Genomic DNA, 21334 nt, shown 5'->3' with positions numbered 1-21334 from the left:
ATCCTGAACTCAGGTCAAAAATGAGTTACTTCCCTTCTATTGATGTAAACTGTCGATATCCGTGGATCGATGATTATCAGAATGTTTTTGGACCGTGGTGCGTTTTTGCGCTAGACCTAACTTTTAATATCTGAATAATAAATTGACAGCTTGTTACAACATTCTTTAATCATAAAAGAATTCTTTTTTCATCATTATAAGTGCGTGTGTGTTTGTAATAGAGAGAGTGGGGGGGGGGGGGGGGGGGAGTGCACCTTACACGGAAGGGGGAGAAACGGCAATGGGGTAAGGGGGGGGGGGGGTGGCGTTGGTGGAGTGAACACAGTTGTGTGGTTATTTGTCCTTGTCGGCTAGCAACTGGACAGCAGAGTTGTTTTCTAACTTTGAAAAATCTGGTTTTTATGGCTTGTTTTTGTCTGTGGCAAGTCTCAGAAGTGACAAGGCAAAATTGTTGTCCGACACTGTCATGACGACCGTCCACCGATCGTGATATTTGTAATTATTACAATCATAATCTGTTTAGATTGCTTACTCAGTAGCGTGTATCGGCGTAAGCTTGTTGTTTTATCATTTGCTGTCTTCAAGGAAGGTTGTGAGAATCTTGGATGGTCGATAACAAACTTAAGCTGAATGATGATAAGACTGAAGTCTTACTGTGCAAAAAGAAGAACACTACATTTCCCTCTCCCCAACCTGTTTCTGTTCAAATAGGCAACACCGACATTCTTTTCTCACCATCAGCTAGAAACCTTGGATTCACCCTTTCATCTGACATGACCCTTAACAAACATATATCTTTAGTCTGTAGAGCAGCTTTACTTATTTTGAGCTTCGTAAGATCAGCACCATTCGCCACACACTCTCTTCTCAAACAACTAACACTCTTGTCTGTGCCTTTGTTCTTTCTAAACTTGACTACTGCAACTCTCTTCTCTCTGGCTGTCCTCTGTACCTCCTTCATAAACTACACAAAGTCAAAAACTCGGCAGCACGCCTCATTCTCAAAGCACGAAAACGAGATCACGCAACACCACTTCTTCACACACTGCACTGGTTACCTATTCAAGCCCGCATTGACTACAAACTGTCCACCCTCTGCTTTAAAGCTGTGGTCTATTTATGACTATCCGGGGCAACGAGTTTGAAAAGATAAGGTGAAAATCAGTTACAGAATTCTGTACAGCAAACGCTACCCGAAACCCCATCTATACGGCGTGTATGACCTTGAGAGCCTCAGTCACCGCTTGAATTTTGCAGTGGTAACATCCGGTTTGCTCTCTCAGAGCTGGGCATACTTGTCAAGAAGGATCGAGCAGAAAAAATAAACGACTTGGCAGGGATTCGAACTCAAGGCCTCGGGTCCTCGAAATGTCGGGGTCGATGTCTTAACCGCTAGGCCACTCCACCAGTGTTGTCAAAGATGGAAAAATTAATACTTTTATATTATTCTACGCTTGAACTACAATTCATGCGTTGCAAAAACGTAACAATTGCCCTTCAAATTTGCCTTTATTTGCAAACATGTTTCACGGAATCGCAATACATATTTACATCGTCATGCTACACGACATTCGCGCCTTGCAAATAGCTGCGATATCTCTATTTACAACATGCAAGAAAAATGACAAGAAGAGTATTTGAATCTCTCCAAAGCTCTGTGAAGCTGATAACAGACATCAAAGAAATAGTTATACGTGTATTCACTTCTGAACAGTGGGCGGATAGATATATAAATCATGCTGCTTCAAGAATAACATAACATGAATTCATATCAATGTTTTTCCTTCTTTTTCTCAATTGGCGCAGTAGCCTAGTGATTAGGACATCAGACACAAAGTCTCGAGGTCGAGAATTCGAATCTTCGCCGGGTCGTTTACTTTTCCCCTTGGTCTCTCTTGAAGATAAAATGTGATCTGCCTTGAGAGAGCAAACCGGATGTTATCCCTGCAAAATTCAAGCGTTGACTGAAGCTCTCAAGGTCATACACGCCGTATAGGTGGGGTTTCGGGTAGCGTTTGCTGTACAGAATTCTGTACATGATTTTCCTCCTTGTCTTTTTAACCTCGTAGCCCCGGAAAGTCATAAATAGACCACAGCTTTAACTTCTTTTCTGGCTCGTCTCCTGCTTACTTCTCTGAACTCCTCACCGCCTATTCTCCAGCAAGACAACTCCGTGCCTCTTCTGACTGTCGCATCCTTAAGGGGGGCTCACACACAGGCGGAGCAAGCGGAGCAAGGGTGGAGTATGCTGCACCAGGCGGAGAGATGACGCAACTTCCGTTGCAGGAGTGGAGAAAGTGGTGTGTGCGGTGCGGAGCAAGGCCAAGGAATAGGACACGTTTCTATTTTTTGGCTCCGGTGCAGCGGTGCAGCCAATCAGCGCACTCATCACTTTCTCCGGAAATAATATGTGGGTTGCTTCCCTTGTTCCCCCAAGGTAACTGATCGAAAACATGGCGCCCCCGATGACCGATGAAGAGACGTTCGATTTCATCGAGCAACTGGAGTACCATGAATGTCTGTGGAATCAGGCTGTACAATTTTCTTTACAATCGTTCGGCATCGAAAGAAGCCTATCTAGATCTTGCGCGGCGATTCAACTAGACTGTGTTTTAAAACCGTGCTCTTTTGCGTGCAAGTTTGCCGAATAACCACAAAATGGGTCACCACTTGCTAACACATTGGAGTCACTACAGTTTGCACGTGAATTTAGTGCAGCGATCACCGTGTTGATGTCTGTGTCAAATAACGGGCAGCGCGAGTAGAGAAACTATGTCATATCATAGGGGAATCCCCTACCGGAGCAGGATCGGAGCGTGTGTGTGAGAGGGCAGGTGGAGATTAGAGACAATTTCCTTGCTCCACTCCGCTCTTGCTCCGCCCGTGTGTGAGCCCCGCTTTATATGGAAAGCCGTTTGGCTCATAACCATTACACGCGTAATAAAACATAAATACACGTGTAATAAATAATTGATACACGTGTAATAAATGATTAATGCACGTGTAATAATCATTTTTACGCGTGTAATAAATAATTCATACACGTGTAAGAAATGATTAAATACGCGTGTAATAAATAGTTCATGCGCGTGTAAGAAATGATTAAATACGCGTGTAATAAATATTTCATGCGCGTGTAAGAAATGATTAAATACACGTGCAGGAAATAGTATATACGCGTGTAAGAAATGATTAAATACACGTGTAGGAAATTATTTAAATACACGTGTATTTAATCATTACATACACCCGTAATAAACTTAAAACTTGAATCGGAAAATATACGACATGCAAAGCAACAACTCTCGTCTATTCTACTTCCGGTTCGCGCGCACAACAACCGACTTCATCTGATAAGGCCAAAAAAAAAAATAGGTCTGTTTACGGTAACCCGACCGACCCTAGTTTTTTCGCGCGACCCTAGACTTTTTTTTGGCATTTGGGGGAAAAAAAAAAAAAGTCTTGGTTTTTTTGGCAAAATAACGTAAAAATATGGTTTTTTGGGGAAAAAAAAAAGAAAAAAAATCCCGACCTACCGACCCTATTTTTTTGGTCTATGTTACCGTAAACAGACCTCTTTTCTTTTTTGGCCTAATACAAATAACTTACCTTTCCAATGCTGTGCGAGCCTGGGCAAAGGCGTTAAATTGTTCTCGCAAACCTTCTAAGGTGACATTGACGTTTGCCGCTTCCGCCATCTTGAGCTGTAAGCGTGCAAAGCGAGGCGATGAAGACGCATAGAGTGTTTTTCATGTGGATTCCCAGTCCGAGTTTTTAAGTCGCTTAACCACGTGACTCCTGCATTTTTAATGCTTGTATGAAATATTTATTACACGCGTATTTATTCATTTCTTACGCGTGTATGAAAAATGTATTACACGTGTATTTAATCATGTCTTACACGTGTACGAAATGATTAAATACACGCGTAATAAATATTTCATGCGCGTGTAAGAAATATTTAATACACGCGTAAGAAATATTTCATGCGCGTGTAAGAAATAATTAATACACGCGTAATAATCATTTCATGCGCGTGTAAAAAATATTTAAATACACGTGTAATAAATAATTACACGTGTATTTAAATATTTCTTACACGCGCATGAAATGTTAATTACGCGTGTATTTAATCATTTCTTACACGAGTATGAAATATTTATTACACGTGTATTTAATCATTATGCTATTCCATAGCATGAGAAAAAAGATAAATTACACGTGCAATAAGAAATAAATACACGTGTATCAGTCATTTATTACGCGTGTATTTATGTTTTATTACACGCGTAATGGTTATGAGCCAAACGGCTTTCCATAGCTTTAACCATTCCACACACCAAAACCAAAACATACGGACAACGCTCTTTTACTTTCTGCGCACCCACACAATGGAATTCTCTCCCCTTTCGCATCCGCCACTCTCAGTCACCCCAAGCATTCAAGCACCTCTTCAAGAAATACAACCCCTGATTTTGTTTTCTCAGTCCATCAGTAGGCTACATGTAGTGTTATTTTTTGTTTTAGTGATTTTTCACAACCTATTTTATTCATGTTTTTATTGCATTTAGTCAAGTTTTGACAAAATGTTTTAACGTAGAGGGGGGAATCGAGACGAAGGTCGTTGTGTATGTGCGTGCGCGCGTGCGTGTGTGTGTGTGTCTGTGTGTGTGTGTGTAGAGCGATTCATACTAAACTACTGGACCGATCTTTATGAAATTTGACATGAGAGTTCCTGGGTATGATATCCCCGAACGTTTTTTTCGTTTTTTTGATAAATGTCTTTGATGACGTCATATCCGGCTTTTCGTGAAAGTTGAGGCGGCACTGTCACGCTCTCATTTTTCAACCAAATTGGTTGAAATTTTGGTCAAGTAATGTTCGATGAAGCCCGGACTTCGGTATTGCATTTCAGCTTGGTGGCTTAAAAATTAATTAATGACTTTGGTCATTAAAAATCTGAAAATTGTAAAAAAAAAAAATGTTTTTATAAAACGATCCAAATTTATGTTCATCTTATTCTCCATCATTTGCTGATTCCAAAAACATATAAATATGTTATATTTGGATTAAAAACAAGCTCTGAAAATTAAATATATAAAAATTATTATCAAAATTAAATTTTCAAAATCAATTTAAAAACACTTTCATCTTATTCCTTGTCGGTTCCTGATTCCAAAAACATATAGATATGATATGTTTGGATTAAAAACACGCTCAGAAAGTTAAAACGAAGAGAGGTGTAGAAAAGTGTGCTATCCTTCTCAGCGCAACTACTACCCCGCTCTTCTTGTCAATTTCACTGCCTTTGCCATGAGCGGTGGACTGACGATGCTACGAGTATAGGCCCATTGCAGAAACTCAAGTTATCAACAGCATTTCTACTCGGCGCGCGCGGTATGAGAATCACGGGTCGTAACTCTCTGGAATTGGTCATCCGCCGCCATGTTGGATGCCTTGCACGATCTCTGACAGTGCTTGAGCGTTGGGTGGCGACTCGACAAAAGTGAAAATGACACGTTGTGTGGCATAGGGGGTAAAAATCAAGGGTCTGCCAAACCCGGCAAATGCAGTAGGCAGCCCAGAGATCCCTAAGTACCTCTCCCAATTGTAGTACTTTTCGGCAATATTTACAGTTTCAAATTGCTAGGATAGCTTCTTTGTGGTTTTAGAGAGGTGTTCTGGGGAAACTGAAAGGTAGCCTCGTCAGGGGACAACTATTCAAACCCATATCCTCATTATTTTGATTCTCAATTGAGAATAATCATTTATAGATGACTATTATTCATTTCCCTTTTTAGGATGTACTTGCACGTACTGGTGGTTTATTACCCAAATGTCCTCACAGTGACTGAGGCTTATATAAGGCTCGGTGATTCGTGTATTTGTTTGTTGAGAGAAAAACAATAAAGATAATCATTTATGTATGATTTATGGTGGGATTTTTCCTCCATGGTGTGTACTAGGATGTATCATGTTGTACTAAATGTACTGTGGTCGTATATTAACGGGTTATATTCCCCGTATGTGTACTATGCGTACAGGTTCATTGGAGGGAGGGTGTAATAGTTGTTTGTTTGGTTTAGCAACGAGACAATTCATCCCTTTTTTGGAAGATGAGGGTGGTCCGCCCGAGGGCAGACCGGGTTGTAGGGTCGGGACAATAGATTGACTATTGTCGTTTAGGCAGCTTAGGGATTCTGTTTTGGTTCGCTGAGTGGTCGTGTGGCCGTTTTCGCTGTTGGTTACGGCGCTCGCGCCTTTCCATGTCTGCATACACAGTGAAATACGCAAAAAGAACAAGAGTGCAATGAAGAAAACTAACAAAGACGGCATCCAATATGCGCGAAGAGAGTATGAGCGGAGTTGTGCCCCTTAGGGCTAAAGCTAGCCGATCCATTTGATAACGTCACGCCGAGTAAGAAGAATGAATTGGACCTATACGGTCTTGTTGCGTTGCATTGCGTTCCGTTTCATTCTGTGAGTTCGACAGCTACTTGACTAAATGTTGTATTTTCGCCTTACGCGACTTGTTTCTGTTTGATACTGCAGTTTAGTTCACACTTGCTGAAAGACACTGCACCAAGAGGTATCATTGGTGTCTTGTCTGTTTTATACAGCAATTAAGTTCACACTTGCTGGAAGACACTGCGCCAAGAGGTATCATTGGTGTCTTGTCTGTTTGATACTGCAGTTAAGGCTGTAGGATACACCTGAAAGTACGCTGGAGTAGCCTCCCTTCCCGGATTTAAAACGCGTTTCGTGTGGTAACAGATTATCCACTTATTAGCCATATCCGTATGCAAAATAATGAAATAAATATTAGGAAATGGCAGAAGTTTACAACTATCAACATTCTCTATCAGTGCAACAAAAAAAACAATCGTTAGAACTTGCATTTACGACATGTCGTGCGTGAGAACGTGTCAGTAAACAAGCACTTCTTCTTGCATGGCTGAAGAACCCTACGAGTCAATCTAAAACAGACGACAAGTAAATAAATGGAAAGCAGTCTGCGGATAAACATAACAAACTGCTTATGAAAAAGTGTGTTCATCCCTGCTCTGGATAAAAGACATCGGACTGATGACAACGTGGCAGCGTTCACGCGAACAGATGTTTTTCCAGATTATCGCTTCTACATTTTATTGCACGTACTTGGGGCAGATCTGAATTTCACACTGGAAGATGACAAATCGGTCTTGTGAGTTGAGAACCACATGTTCTTTGCCGACAGAAATCACGATGGGACAAGATGCAGATTGTGTTGAAGAGATGTTTGCAGATGATCGCATCTACATTTTATTGCTCAGATCAATGCACGTAGTTGGGGTAGATCTGAATTTCGCAATAGAAGACGACAAATCGGTCTTGTGAGTTGAGAACCACATGTTCTTTGGCGGCAGAAATCCCTATGGGACGATGAGGATTGTGTTGAGGAGGTTAATACTGACTGACTTTAGATGAAGAGCTCCTAGACCTGTTTTTTTTTTTTTTTTTTTAGAGAGGCATCATGATGATATTCTGTTTTTTTTAACGTTCTTGGTGACAACGCGCCAGAATCGCACGAAGATCGAACTCTCAAAGAAAACAAGTTTATCGCTGAACATCGGAAATGTGAAAATATTGCTCTTCCTGTCTGATCAGTCTCCCCGTTAAACTCTACAGGCTACATTATTTATCAGGTAACTTACCAAACCGGAGTGTGTGTGTGTGTGTGTGTGTGTGTGCCGGATTACCACCATTTACGCACCCTTTTGGACTTTTCTACGTAACCTTACTATGCCTGCTGTGACATTCACGAGGATTATTGTGATTCTTGGACAATCGTGTGCCTGTGCTGGACTTGCAGGAAGACAAACGGCGTCGGAACGGTATACGTGCTGCCAAGTGTGCACGCCCAGGGCGCAGTGTGAACCGAGAGTGAGTGTGTCATTGTGTGGAAGTTTTGCTTGATTGATTTATTCATGATTTAATTTGCTTTTTGGTTCAATAGAAAAGTCTGTGTACGGTATACTTTGTATTTTGTGGTGTGATTCGCCCGAGTGCGAGACCCCCATCCCCGAACGCCTCTGTGGGTAGAATTGTATACTTGTGTGAGTAACGTGAAAGTTGAGAATGTGAAAGTTGCTTTGGACCCAGACACACACAGCAGACTTTTTCGCAACAGCTAAGTTTCAGTCTGACAAAGAAATTCGAGTGACACAGCTAATGGCAATAATAACAATAAAACAATTTTTTTATTTTTTTTGCCAGGATAGAATTCTTGAAAATAACTAAATGACACAAAGAGACAAGACTCGCTATAGATAGATTTATAAAACAAATTTAAAAAATGTGACAAAGGATATAAAATGATTGTTTTACCTGGTCTGGAATCTTCAGTAGTAATTGCATAAAAAAAGTCTGATATATCAATTATCATGTTAACTTTTTCTGAAAATGGGTGCGTTAAATCCTAGTCTGTTTGTTTTTAAAGGACTAAGCAATCCTTGGACTGACAGAAAAGATGTATTTTAAAAATGTCCAGTTGCTTAAAATTACTTATTTTTCTAATTGGAAGAGAATATGCACTCTTTTGTGTTCAAATGGGTAGGGGGCGGGGGTAGTAAAAGGATCACAGTTTAAGATTGTACGCGACAAGAGGTGTGTTTCTTTTAACTGTGATAAAGAGCGAAAACTCAACTTGGTATCTAACACTATTTCTGAACACTGTAACCACTGTAACCACTTTAGCACTTTTAATTTATTTGTTCTGTCTTCCAAACTTCTAATTCAGCTTCAAAAATGAGGAAAAAAAGTGTGTGTTTTTCTGAATTCAACAGTTAAATCACTCTGTTGGATGTTCTTTTTTGCTTCCCTATTTCTGTTCTGAAGTTTATGATCATCTGACTACCTTGCTTGTCTATTTGGAAGATTATATGCACTCTTTTCTGAACAAGAAGGGCAAAGCCCATACGACTCACATGCTTGACCTCGACCTTTAGGGTAACTAAACCTAGCAATGACATCATACACTAAGAACTGCTTTACACATTTTTCCTACCAAAATACATGTGACCTTGACCCAAGGTCAAGGTCATCCAAGGTCATGCAACACAAAGCTGTTAATTCAAGACATAGGAAGTACAATGGTGCTTATTGGCTCTTTCTACCATGAGATATGGTCACTTTTAGTGGTTCACTACCTTATTTTGGTCACATTTCATAAGGGTCAAAGTGACCTTGACCTTGATCATATGTGACCAAATGTGTCTCATGATGAAAGCATAACATGTGCCCCACATAATTTTTAAGTTTGAAACAGTTATCTTCCATAGTTCAGGGTCAAGGTCACTTCAAAATATGTATACAATCCAACTTTGAAGAGCTCCTGTGACCTTGACCTTGAAGCAAGGTAAACCAAACTGGTATCAAAAGATGGGGCTTACTTTGCCCTATATATCATATGTAGGTGAGGTATTCAATCTCAAAAACTTCAGAGAAAATGGGGAAAATGTGAAAAATAGCTGTTTTTTAGGCAACATTTATGGCCCCTGCGACCTTGACCTTGAAGCAAGGTCAAGATGCTATGTATGTTTTTTGGGGCCTTGTCATCATACACCATCTTGCCAAATTTGGTACTGATAGACTGAATAGTGTCCAAGAAATATCCAACGTTAAAGTTTTCCGGACGTCCGGACGTCCGGACGGACGGACGGATGGACGGACGACTCGGGTGAGTACATAGACTCACTTTTGCTTCGCATGTGAGTCAAAAATGAGTAGGGGGTGGAGGTAGTAAAAGCATCACAGTTCAAAATTGTGCGCGACAAGAGGTGTATTTCTTTTAAAATTGGTGAAGAGGGATAACTCAACTTGTTATTTAACACTATTTCTGAACACTGTAACCACTTTAACACTTTTAATTTATGTTTGACTGTGTTCCATGCTTCAAAAATGGATACATAAGTGGGTTTTTTCCAAATTCACCTGTAAAATCACTATGTTTGGTGTTCTATTTTGCTTCCCTATTCCTCTTCTTCAGTTTGTGATCATCCGATTGTTTTTTTGTTTACATATTCACAATACAATATCACAAATAGCCTTGACCCACAAGTCAGCAGCGAATGTGATAAACGGGTTATCTCCCCTGAAAAGCGAAGCAAGCTTCGAAGATGGCGACGATGGAAAAGAGAAGAACTGTGAGCGAACTGCGAAAGGTGTGTGTGGGTGTGTGTGTGTGATGTGTGTCAGTGTGTGTGTATATGCGCGTGCTGTGTGTGATGTGTGTCATTGTGTGTGTATGCGCGTGCTGTGTGTGTGTGTGGCTGTGCTTGCGTGAGCTTGTGTGTGTGTGTGTGTGTGTGTGTGTGAGAGAGAGAGAGAGAGAGAGAGAGAGAGAGAGAGAGAGAGAGAGAGAGAGAGAGAGAGAGAGAGAGAGAGAGCGATAGTGAGAGTAGGGTATGGTTGTTGGTGAAAGTTGAGTTGGACGCTGGGGTTGGGCGGGTGTGTGTGTCCGAGAGGGTTGTGTGTGTGTGTGTGTGTGGGGGGGGTGGGTGGACTGCGTGTGTGTGTTTATTTGTGTGTGTGAGGGTTGTGTGTGTGTGTGTGGGGGGGGGTGGACTGCGTGTGTGTGTTTATTTGTGTGTGTGAGGGTTGTGTGTGTGTGTGTGTGTGTGGGGGGGGGGGGTTGACTGCGTGTGTGTGTTTATTTGTGTGTGTGAGGGTTGTGTGTGTGTGTGTGTGGGACTGCGTGTGTGTGTTTATTTGTGTGGTGTGTGTGTGTGCCTTTCGCCTTGTATTGAGGAAATTAAACTGCGTTTGCGTATTATGTGTGTGTTTGCAAGCGTGCGTGTATGTTAGGCATATCTCAGTAGGTGTGTGTATGTGCGCGTACGTGCAATGTGTGTGCGTGTGTTTGTGTATGTGTGTGTGTGTGTGTGTGTGTGTGTGTGTGTGTGTGTGTGTGTGTGTGTGTGTGTGTGTGAGATAAACAAACTATCAAGAACAAAACAAAACTGAACAAACGAAATGTTTTCCCCCCAACTCTGATTATTGCTTGTTTCGGAGACGACTGTGATTTTGACTTTTTGAGTAAGCCTACACGAACACACAAGCTCAATACAGCCGGCAACAAGTTCGCCGGTCGGGGCAGTGAAATACTATTTCAAATAGATCTATTTCACTAAGAATGTCAATGGATATAGGGCAACATACTTATTTTTTAAATCAGTGATTGATTAGATCGTCATATTTTTGTGACACTGAGACCAAACCATCAAAAAATTAGCAATAGGCCTTGAATCAAAGTCGTGCGAGATCTGACCTTGCTGCAAATGTACGTGTACGACTTGATTGTGTTGACGTTCAACTGGTAAGCTGGGCGATTGCAGGCTTTTATCCAGCGAAGGCAGCGATCTAGATGGTACAGATGCTTTCCCGGTTTCACAAATGGGATGAATTTCACGCCAACACAGCGTTCAGGATACCTATCATCCGTTTTACATTGTCCCCAAGCTTGCTTCCTAAAACAAGGGAAGTAACTCCCAGAGCCTCGATATGTGGATATGGTTAATTCTTCAGTAGGGTTTGCGTGAAAACATCTCATACCTATGCTCAAACTTCAGTCGTTATCTCAAAATTTTGCGCGACAAGCTCTATTCATTACATTTAGTCAAGTTTTGACTAAATATTTTAACATAGAGGGGGGAATCGAGACGAGGGTCGTGGTGTGTGTGTGTGTGTATGTGTGTGTGTGCGTGCGTGCGTGTAGAGCGATTCAGACCAAACTACTGGACCGATCTTTATGAAATTTGACATGAGAGTTCCTGGGAATGATATCCCCGGACGTTTTTTTCTTTTTTGCGATAAATACCTTTGATGACGTCATATCCGGCTTTTTGTAAAAGTTGAGGCGGCACTGTCACACCCTCAGTTTTCAATCAAATTGATTGAAATTTTGGCCCAGCAATCTTCGACGAAGGCTGGACATCGGTATTGCATTTCAGCTTGGTGGCTTAAAAATTAATTTATGACTTTGGTCATTAAAAATCGGAAAATTGTAAAAAAGAAATTTTTTTATAAAACGATCCAAATTTACGTTCATCTTATTCTTCATCATTCCCTGATTCCAAAAACATATAAATATGTTATATTTGGATTAAAAACAAGCTCTGAAAATTAAAGATATAAAAATTATGATCAAAATTTTTTTTGAAATCAATTTAAAAACACTTTCATCTTATTCCTTGTCGGTTCCTGATTCCAAAAACATATAGATATGATATGTTTGGATAAAAAACACGCTCACAAAGTTAAAACGAAAAGAGGTACAGTAAAGCGTGCTATGAAGCACAGCGCAACCGCTACCACGCCAAACAGGCTCGTCACTTTCACTGCCTTTTGCACTAGAGGCGGACTACGTTCAGTTTCATTTTGTGAGTTCCACAGCTTGACTAAATGTAGTTATTTCGCCTTACGCGACTTGTTTTGTTTTTTCCTGATAAACAAAACACTGAACTAACATAAAAACAAACCTTTAAAACTGCCTAACCACTTTAAAATATGGCCTCAGGTGTATACTCCAGCCTTAAGTTCACACTTGCTGAAAGACACTGCGCCAAGAGGTAGCATTGGTGTCTTTTTTGTTTGATACTGCAGTAAAGTTCACATTTGCTGAAAGACGCTGCGCGGAGTGGTATCATTAGTGTCTTTTCTGTTTGGTACTGCAGTTCAGTTCACACTTGTTGCAAGACGCTGCGCCAAGAGGTATCATTGGTGTCTTGTCTGTTTGGTACTGCAGTAAAGTTCACACTTGCAGGAAGACGCTGCGCGAAGTGGTATCATTGGTGTGTTTTTCTGTTTGGTACTGCAGTAAAGTTCACATTAACTGGAAGACGTTGTTATTGCTGTCTTTTCTTTCTGCAGCTGCAGCGCTATTCACCCTTGTTGGAATACGATACTCAAAGGGGCATTACTGCTGTCTTTTCCGTTTGCAAAGTCAATGACACTCGAGGTTTTCAGGATCTGGGCGCAGAACCAGAAGATTGTTTCCTTGGTGAGGTCAAGCCTGTTTCCACAGCACTGTCGTTACTCTCTGGCTGGAAGTCATCGTGCTGCTCAGGCTCGCCTTCCTCGACGTCTACTCTGTTCTTCTTCCCTCTTCCCGCATCGGCGCTGTTACTCCCTGCGTCCCCTTTCGCATTCCCAGTCGACCCGCTAGCATCTTCTTTGGGGCCTTTCTTTTCCTCCTGCTCCTCCTCTTGTGCGCTCTTCTCCACCTCGCGATCGAGGATTTCCACGTTGGGAGGCAGTTGAGGGATGCAGCTGGAGTCTCTCCTTGAACCTTGGTCGGGATTCTCGGGTCCGATCCAAGACAGCACTAAATAGGCAAGTCAAGTCAAAATGTTATTTCGATTAATCTTACGAGGGTACGTGAAGAAAAGAACACACAAACGAAACTGAAGACAAGAAGAGCAAACGCTCGATCGAGTCACTTTTGCAGTTCTGAATATTATATGAGGCATCAGATGGACAGGAAGAAATTGCTATTCACAACACAATGAGTCACGTTCACATAAAATTTGAGCCCGGTCACTTTTATAGTTTCCGAGAAAAGCCCAACGTTAAGTTGTGTGTTGCCGAACAGAAAAGGCTAGTTATCTCCCTTGTTTTTCTGATAACGTTCGTAAAAGGCTACAGATGTAAATACTTTGATGTAAAGAATAATCCTACAAAGTTTCAATCACATCCGATGAACTTTGTCAAAGATATAAAATGTCTAATTTTTCCTTTGACGCTGACCTGTGACCTTGAAAAAGGTCAAAGGTCAACGAAACCATCGTTAAAGTGTAGAGGTCATTGGAGGTCACGACTAAACAAAATATGAGCCCGATCGCTTTGATAGTTTCCGAGAAAAGTCCAACGTTAAGGTGGTGTCTACGGACGGCCGGCCGGCCGGCCGGACGGCCGGCCGGACAGACTAACACTGACCGATTACATAGAGTCACTTTTTCTCAAGTGACTAAAAAAACGTTAAATTATGACAACACTGCATTTCCGCAAAAGTGGTATGGGGAGTGAAAACTTAACTTAAGCATAATTATATTTCTGCAGATAACTGGAACAAAATGCGTCATAAGGTATTCGAAATGCATTCATAATACATTTGTGACAGCGTATCGGGGAAACTCTGCTACATCATTTTTGTAAAATAAAATAAAAATCCCACTCTCCACAAGAAGCGGGGCAGGATTTTTTTTTTCTTTTCATTTTTGCATGTGTATGTTTACAGTGAAGAAATCCTGTGTCACAGCCTGGAACAGCTCTAAATTATCCCTTTCAAATCTTACTCGGCAAAAACTCACCGATTTTACAGTGTTCAGAAATTTACTTGTATGGGTTGTGAAAGAGTGAATACTCTTGCTTTTCTTGAGGCACACTTGTCTTGTCCACTTGACATTATATAGCCCAGTCACTAGCGAGGGGTGTGACTTAAAAGACGTGGACGAGGAGCAGGTGTGGAAAGTTTGTCTCAATAAAAAAAAGAATATTAATTCACTTTTTCACAGCCCATACATACCCGATAGTAACGATGCAGGCACATCCATCCATACGTATTACAAAATGTCATTTGATAAGAAAAGTCGTATAAAAATACTCATACCGTTACATACTTCAAAATAATCTTTATTTTACGAAGAAAAAAAAAGAAAAAAAATGCACACTGGCGTTCTGTGAATATGTAACTAACACTAACACAACTATATATGACTCTAATTAGTAACTGCCTATTAAAAATACTTTCCAACGTTAAAATCAAAATCGAATTTTTTAAAATAATTTTTCGCCCACCTATAGGCATGAAGAAGACGGAGTTGACGGCCCCAGCCACGATGACCATGCTCATGATCTTGAAGAAGGAGATGAAGAAGTAGGACTCGGAGAGCATCAGCATGGACACACCCACCAGGGACGACATCCCGCCGTTGAAGATGGGCCCGGAGGCGTGCACGAGGGCGTAGCGGGCTCGGTCCTCGCGATGGGTGTCGTCGGACATGAGGTAGGCCGCGCAGATGTGGGCCGAGAAGTCCACGGAGAATCCCACGCTCATCAAAATGTGGATCATAGAAATGCCGCTGGAAATCATAAGGGGGGGGGGGGGGGGGATACAATTGTAATCCTACACTCGTGAGACAGATTACCCATGAGATAACGATATTGTTCAATCACTTGTGGGTATTTCATGTAAATGAGGTCATGTCAAACTAGGCTGGTATGGGGCCTGATTCTTCCAATGCTCATGATGTCAAAGTCACCGAGACAAACGTCATTCAGGAAACACTTTTGCGCTTGCTGTGGGCATGTTTCACGGTAATGAGACTCTTTGATGTGTGTAAACTTTGCCTTCAAATTACTTGCTTACTGTGTTGATTTTCATCATTTTTTCTGCTTGGCATGAGTAAGTATGATATTTGCAATACAAAAAAATAAATAAAAGCTAAAATGTTTGTGTTTGAGCAATTATTTGAGCGCGTTTTTCGAAGCGAACGTGTGAATCCTGACAGACACCATTTCCTTCTGTCACATGACCCCATCTCAAAGTGTGATTCAACAGACACGAAAATAACACACAAAACTTATGATAATGGGGTTATTAATTCAATTAATACACAAGGTTAGTCTCTGACTAGAGAAAATAGGGAAACAATATCAAATGGGAGCATAAAACCGTTTCTGGAAAAATTTTCAATCACCACCGAAAGTGTCTGTCAGTAAAAAAAACACGTGCTTTGTTTGCAAAGCAAAGCCTAATTTTACACATCGCGTGCTTTTGTCTGTTATTCTTGCTTGTGAACATCATTTTATTGATGTTCTTCACTGGAAAGCAGGTGAATCATCAACAGTATCACAAAATCGCAAAGAATGAACATTTTTGTTGTGATCCGACCGGTGTCTGTAGACTGAATCACACGTTCGGCAAACTTCGTTTTTAACGGAAATAACCGAGCCTTTAATCGGAAACGACGTTTCAACCGCTTCATATCGTCTGCAGGAAGAAAAAGAGGAATGCGATACCCAGTGAGTAAAACATTTAATCGTTTTTAGTGCCTTTTGATCAAGTTTTGTTGCGTCTGTCAGCAACGTTCGTCAACCCAACGTTCGGCACAGCGACGCACGCATACGGATTTGCAGCGTTTGCATTCGGAAAGTGAGGGATTTGTGAGTTCGTTTGCATAATTTCAATCGCTAGTAGGTTTTCCCTTCGTCTCCCATTCTTGTGTGTACATGTTATTGGCATTTCATTGTGTAAATTGAAAGTTTGTGAGTAACAGTAGTAAAATCTGTCGAACGTTGGCAACGCTGACAGACGGAAATATCGAACGTTGCCTTCAATGACAGACTGGCTTGGCGATCGTACTTTCGATTCGTAGGAACACAATATATAGAGACAACAATGTGCGCTCGTTACCACAACGGTCATGAACCGATGTAACACAAAAGTTTTACTCCACGAAAAATTGACTCGGACGGAGTAAACTTCCAGTAAAAATCTTGTACGAAAAAAGAACTCACAAGGAACTAAATTTTTACTCCCCAAATATTTACTCCCAATAAACATCTCGTACGAGAAACTTAGGGCCTACTCCTTCGTTTATAATTCGCGCAATATCCCATTTACGTGCAATCCCGTTTTGCCGCCGTCCCATTTTGGCGACATTTAACAAGCCAAGCGTCATTTTACTACCGCATCCCATTTTGGCGCAATCCCGTTTCGCCGCTATCCCATTTTTTTGAATTTTCTTTTTCTTTTTACATTTAGTCAAGTTTTGACTAAATGTTTAACATAGAGGGGGAATCGAGACGAGGGTCGTGGTGTATGTGTGTCTGTGTGTGTGTGTGTGAGTGTGTGTGTGTGTGTGTGTGTGCGTGTGTGTGTGTAGAGCGATTGAGAGTAAACTACTGGACCGATCTTTATGAAATTTGACATGAGAGTTACTGGGTATGATATCCCCGGACGTTTTTTTTCAGTTTTTCGATAAATGTCTTTCATGACGTCATATCCGGCTTTTTTTAAAAAGTTGAGGCGGCACTGTCACACCCTCATTTTTCAATCAAATTGATTGAAATTTTGGCCAAGCAATCTTCGACAAAGGCCGGACTTCGGTATTGCATTTCAGCTTGGTGGCGTAAATATTAGTTTATGACTTTGGTCATTAAAAATCTGAAAATTGTAATTAAAATTATTTTTTTATAAAACGATCTAAATGTACGTTCATCTTATTCGTCATCATTTTCTGATTCCAAAAACATATAAATATGTTATATTCGGATTAAAAACAAGGTCTGAAAATTAAAAATATAAAAATTATTATCAAAATCAATGGACGTCTACCCACAACACGCCACTGGATGCCGCGTGGTGCCAATCGTGAAAACCAGGTTTGTCCCACAGTGAGACATTCAAGTTGGGGACTTTGTGACCGCTGACTTTGTCAGCATGGATGGAAAGGTGGAGAGATACAGGGCGGTGATCATCCCCAAGTCAACCCATTTCCCCGATGGGCCAGATCGAGAGGAGATCTGTGTGAAGTGTTTGCGCGCAAAAGACAATGGGAGATACTATGTCTTTCCTAATGTTGATGACATTTCATGCTTGCCAATGGCTCAGATAAAAAAAAATCCCACCAACGAACCATGAACAACAGGGGGGATTGCTATTTTGACATGTGACCAAGTCTCATTTGAGCGTTCACAGTGTTACCTGAGAATAGCACACCCCCTTGAATTGGGACCAAAGAAAAAGCGTTGTATATATGCATTTTTGAATGCTTTTCTAAAGTCATAAGTTCATTTGTGAAAAAAATAAATTTTTAGGGATTGTTTTGCTGAATGCATGCAGTTAAGAAATTGACCCCGTTTTCAAATTTAGGGGGTAGGGTTGCCCCATAGCCCACGTATGTCTGTGTGACTGTGTCAAATATCAATCTACTTTGCGTACAAACTGTATAGATGTTTGTTTTTCGATTTTAGAATGATTTCTTAAGCTGGTTAGAACTTCTGAGGTCTACAGGAAACGATAAAGATAAAAAAATGTACAAAATATAAGTAGCGTCCTTTATCTTACCATTGTTCTGATCAATACTGTCCCTTTATTTGCAAGTTAACCGTTTTTATTAATGTGTTCAAGGAGTATGTTAAAAATTATTATCAATGGTTGCTTTAAACAGCACCTTTGGGCAGTTATTATGCACTGAAGTTGTAAAAGCATGTTTTGGGGTTTTTAGGATATAGCGTCTTGGAACGCCAATCATCTTGGAAATACGAATGTTCATATAATTTTTTTTACTGTTTTGGATAGATAAAAAGTTGAACTCTTGGTGCAAACTGTTTTTTGGCCCCTGTTTGACTATTTATTATTTTGGAATATTGTGTGTGAGGGGGAAACTGCAATCCTCAATATCATGAAACGTGCCTGTATGCCTTTCCTTTGGAAGAATGTTTAGAACTAACACGTCACGATATTCTCTCTAGTATGACGTCTCTTTGCCTTGACGTCAAAGATCGCACGAGGCTTTGGAAGAGATCGAGGTTCCATAGCAATTAGTAATGCTGAGTGCAAGCCATTGAATATAGTGTGTATGTGGTCCCCCCCCCCAACCCCTGTTTGTGATATGTTATGCTGTACATATAGCATCCCAACCGGGTGGTTTGTTCGTTGATGAGCAGTGCTCAGGAAAACTCACCTAAAGGTGAGGTCGAGAAAGTACATGAAGCCGAAGACGCAGGTGATGATGAAGATGATGTTGAGCGTGACGAGGGACACCATTAGAAGCTGTGGCAACATCGCCGCCGTCACTAGGAACATCACTGCTACCGCTGTCCCTATAGTCTGTTAAACAACATGTTGAACATTAGCAATGTAAATTCAGAGACGTTTGTTGGCTGCAATATAGTGTGGCGTGTATGTTGCAAAATCATTCAAATCACGCAACAAACACCAAATTTGGAACAAGAAGGGCAAAGCCCATACGACTCACATGCTTGACCTTGACCTTTACATGACCTTGACCTTCAGCTAAACCTAGCAATGACATCATACACTAAGAACTGCTTTACACATTTTTCCTACCCGTGAGTTGGGGTATGAAAATGAGTGCAATAATATTTTTGCACAGTTTAGATGCTGACAGTTTTCACAGGCATGCAAGCACATTTGCAGAGAGCAGTGCCTTGCAGTCCTTCTTTGCAGCATTTGCAGCGTTTTGTTGTACACCTCTTCTTGCAGGCACACTTCATGAGTTCTCGGTAGATGGCTCTTCTCAATTATGTCCTGCAGCAGCACCTCACTTGTAAGGGGATTATGGTCAATTTGGCAGCTCTTTTTTCTGAAGAGGTATCGTCTAGCACTGTTCACACCCAGTACGTTGCTGGTTTTGTCCTACAGATGTACACCAAAAAGCTATTGTGCTGCCCTGTCAGTGGTACTCAGCTTACAAAGAGGAGCAGACAACCTGAAGAACGTTTCACTGACGTCTCAGGGGTGTTGCCAAACATTTTCATGTTGGGACATTTGGCCGAAACTGTCAGAAAGCTTTAGGACATCTTGGAAAATGTTCGGCTATTATTTTGGCTCATACAAAGTCACCGCAACATTGTCATTGTAGCACAAGACTCAAGAGGGGAACACCAATACATACAATCATTGTCTTAGGAACACAGATTACAGGGGTGGAGCAGTTAAGCCAGAGGGGGGGGGGGGGGGGGGGGGTACAACCTGGGGTCCAGGGTCCCGTTGGGGGGTCTTTGGGGCAAAGCTCCCCTGAAGCTGAAGAATGTTAGCTATTTTATAAACAATTTGTGGCTTATCCTTGATTTTAAACATGATCAACTGGTGTCAGCAGCCACTCATTATTTCTTTTAACGTTAGTATTAGATAATGGCAATTTATCTTCACTGATATTCGCTCTCGACATCATATAGTATGGTTAGAAGGAAGACGTGTCGCATACTGTGACAACTAGACAATTAACTCTTCCCCCGGCTTTACAGACAGAAAAAGGAAAAAAAATTCAGATAGCCTCGGGGGGGGGGGGGGGGGGGGGGACCCCTGTAACACCCCCTGGATTATATGTTGCTGATTTAATTACATCAGACACCTGAAACTTTTTCAAACCTTTAACTTTAATTTCTTGAAAGTAAACCTCTTCCAATCTTGTGCAAATCTTGACAAACCTTGGGAAACATGACAATAAAAGACCGTGTAGGGTGAGCCATCTTGCTTGAAAACCACGATTTGGAGGATGCTTTTCATTCTCTGGCTCAGCAGATTTTGATTCGCGGTGACTATCGTCTGCTATGTCGTCTGCTACACTACTACCACTCACACTGACACTGTCCACATTCGTGGTGTTCCTGTCATTTTGTCCGGAATCACTTACCTTGGCAAAGGGTAGCAAACCTTGGCCAATTTAGTTTATTTCTTTTTCGGTTGCGACATGATGTTCAAATCCAAATCGAAAGCACTGACTGACTGATAAACTATCGCGAACCGGCGAACGCAAGGGAAACCACTCTGGCATCTATATTTTTTTGCAATGGTTTCCGTTCAAAACATTGATGTTTCGTTTTTGGTATTCACGAAGGAAATAAACGCCAGTCAGTTGACTAAGTACATCGGCAATACAATACAATACAATACAATAATCTTTATTCATCTCTAAAAGAGAAATTACAAGCTTGACTGTGTGTCTGTAAAATCAATCAATCAATCAATCAATCAAGCAGTTTTAGCAATCAAAGCCTGACCAATACAAAAAACTGGACAAACTTTGGCCGATTTAGACGAATACTCTTCGGATATTTGGCCGATAGGGACATGAAAGTTTCGGCCAAAGTAAAAATAAAATCGGCGATTGGCCGAAGGGCCGACCCAAACGACACCCCTGACGTCTTCAAATGCTTCCCATACTTCCCAAGCCTTCTGTTTCCCCAATACCATTGAAGAATGACATAGTGTCACAGCCTGTAAGGCTATGCAAAATGGGCAGACAGGGTGACTTCTCTTGGCCAATGGCTTTGGCAATGTGGCGATACACTTCACGAGCAGAAAAAAAACGCTACACAGCTGGAATGAGAAGCAGACTGTCTGGCCTCCTCTAGATCCATGGTGCAGGAAATCAGCCTGGTGTACCCTTCACACAAAAGATGAAAAGTGACATTTTTATTTGAATGTATTTGAATAATGTTTACTATCTCAGAGAGTCGGTCAAAGCCGGGGTAGCAAGCCTTCACACAACAGACCAAAATGAAAGAAAATTTTATTTCATGAATTCGTATAATTCTTACTGTT

The 21334-nt window shown here is 41.2% G+C and overlaps 1 protein-coding gene across 1 annotated transcript in view; it reads right to left on the bottom strand.

Annotated features, from left to right (window-relative positions):
- Positions 1 to 10627: 10627 nt before the first annotated feature.
- The window catches only part of LOC138953501 (patched domain-containing protein 3-like), a 74517-nt gene continuing 63810 nt past the window's right edge, over positions 10628 to 21334 (bottom strand). Inside the window, exons 14-16 of the mRNA XM_070325339.1 lie at positions 18729 to 18874; positions 14836 to 15119; positions 10628 to 13363 (exon numbers count right to left, since the gene is read on the bottom strand). Of these exons, the coding sequence (XP_070181440.1) occupies positions 13002 to 13363; positions 14836 to 15119; positions 18729 to 18874 (792 nt within the window). The 3' untranslated portion in view covers positions 10628 to 13001. The remainder of the gene's footprint in view (positions 13364 to 14835; positions 15120 to 18728; positions 18875 to 21334) is intronic.

Source organism: Littorina saxatilis, linkage group LG17, assembly GCF_037325665.1.
Source record: "Littorina saxatilis isolate snail1 linkage group LG17, US_GU_Lsax_2.0, whole genome shotgun sequence".
NCBI lineage: Eukaryota > Metazoa > Mollusca > Gastropoda > Littorinimorpha > Littorinidae > Littorina > Littorina saxatilis.
Note: the sequence above shows the minus strand (reverse complement) of the source record. Positions and strands in the feature narration are given on the sequence as shown.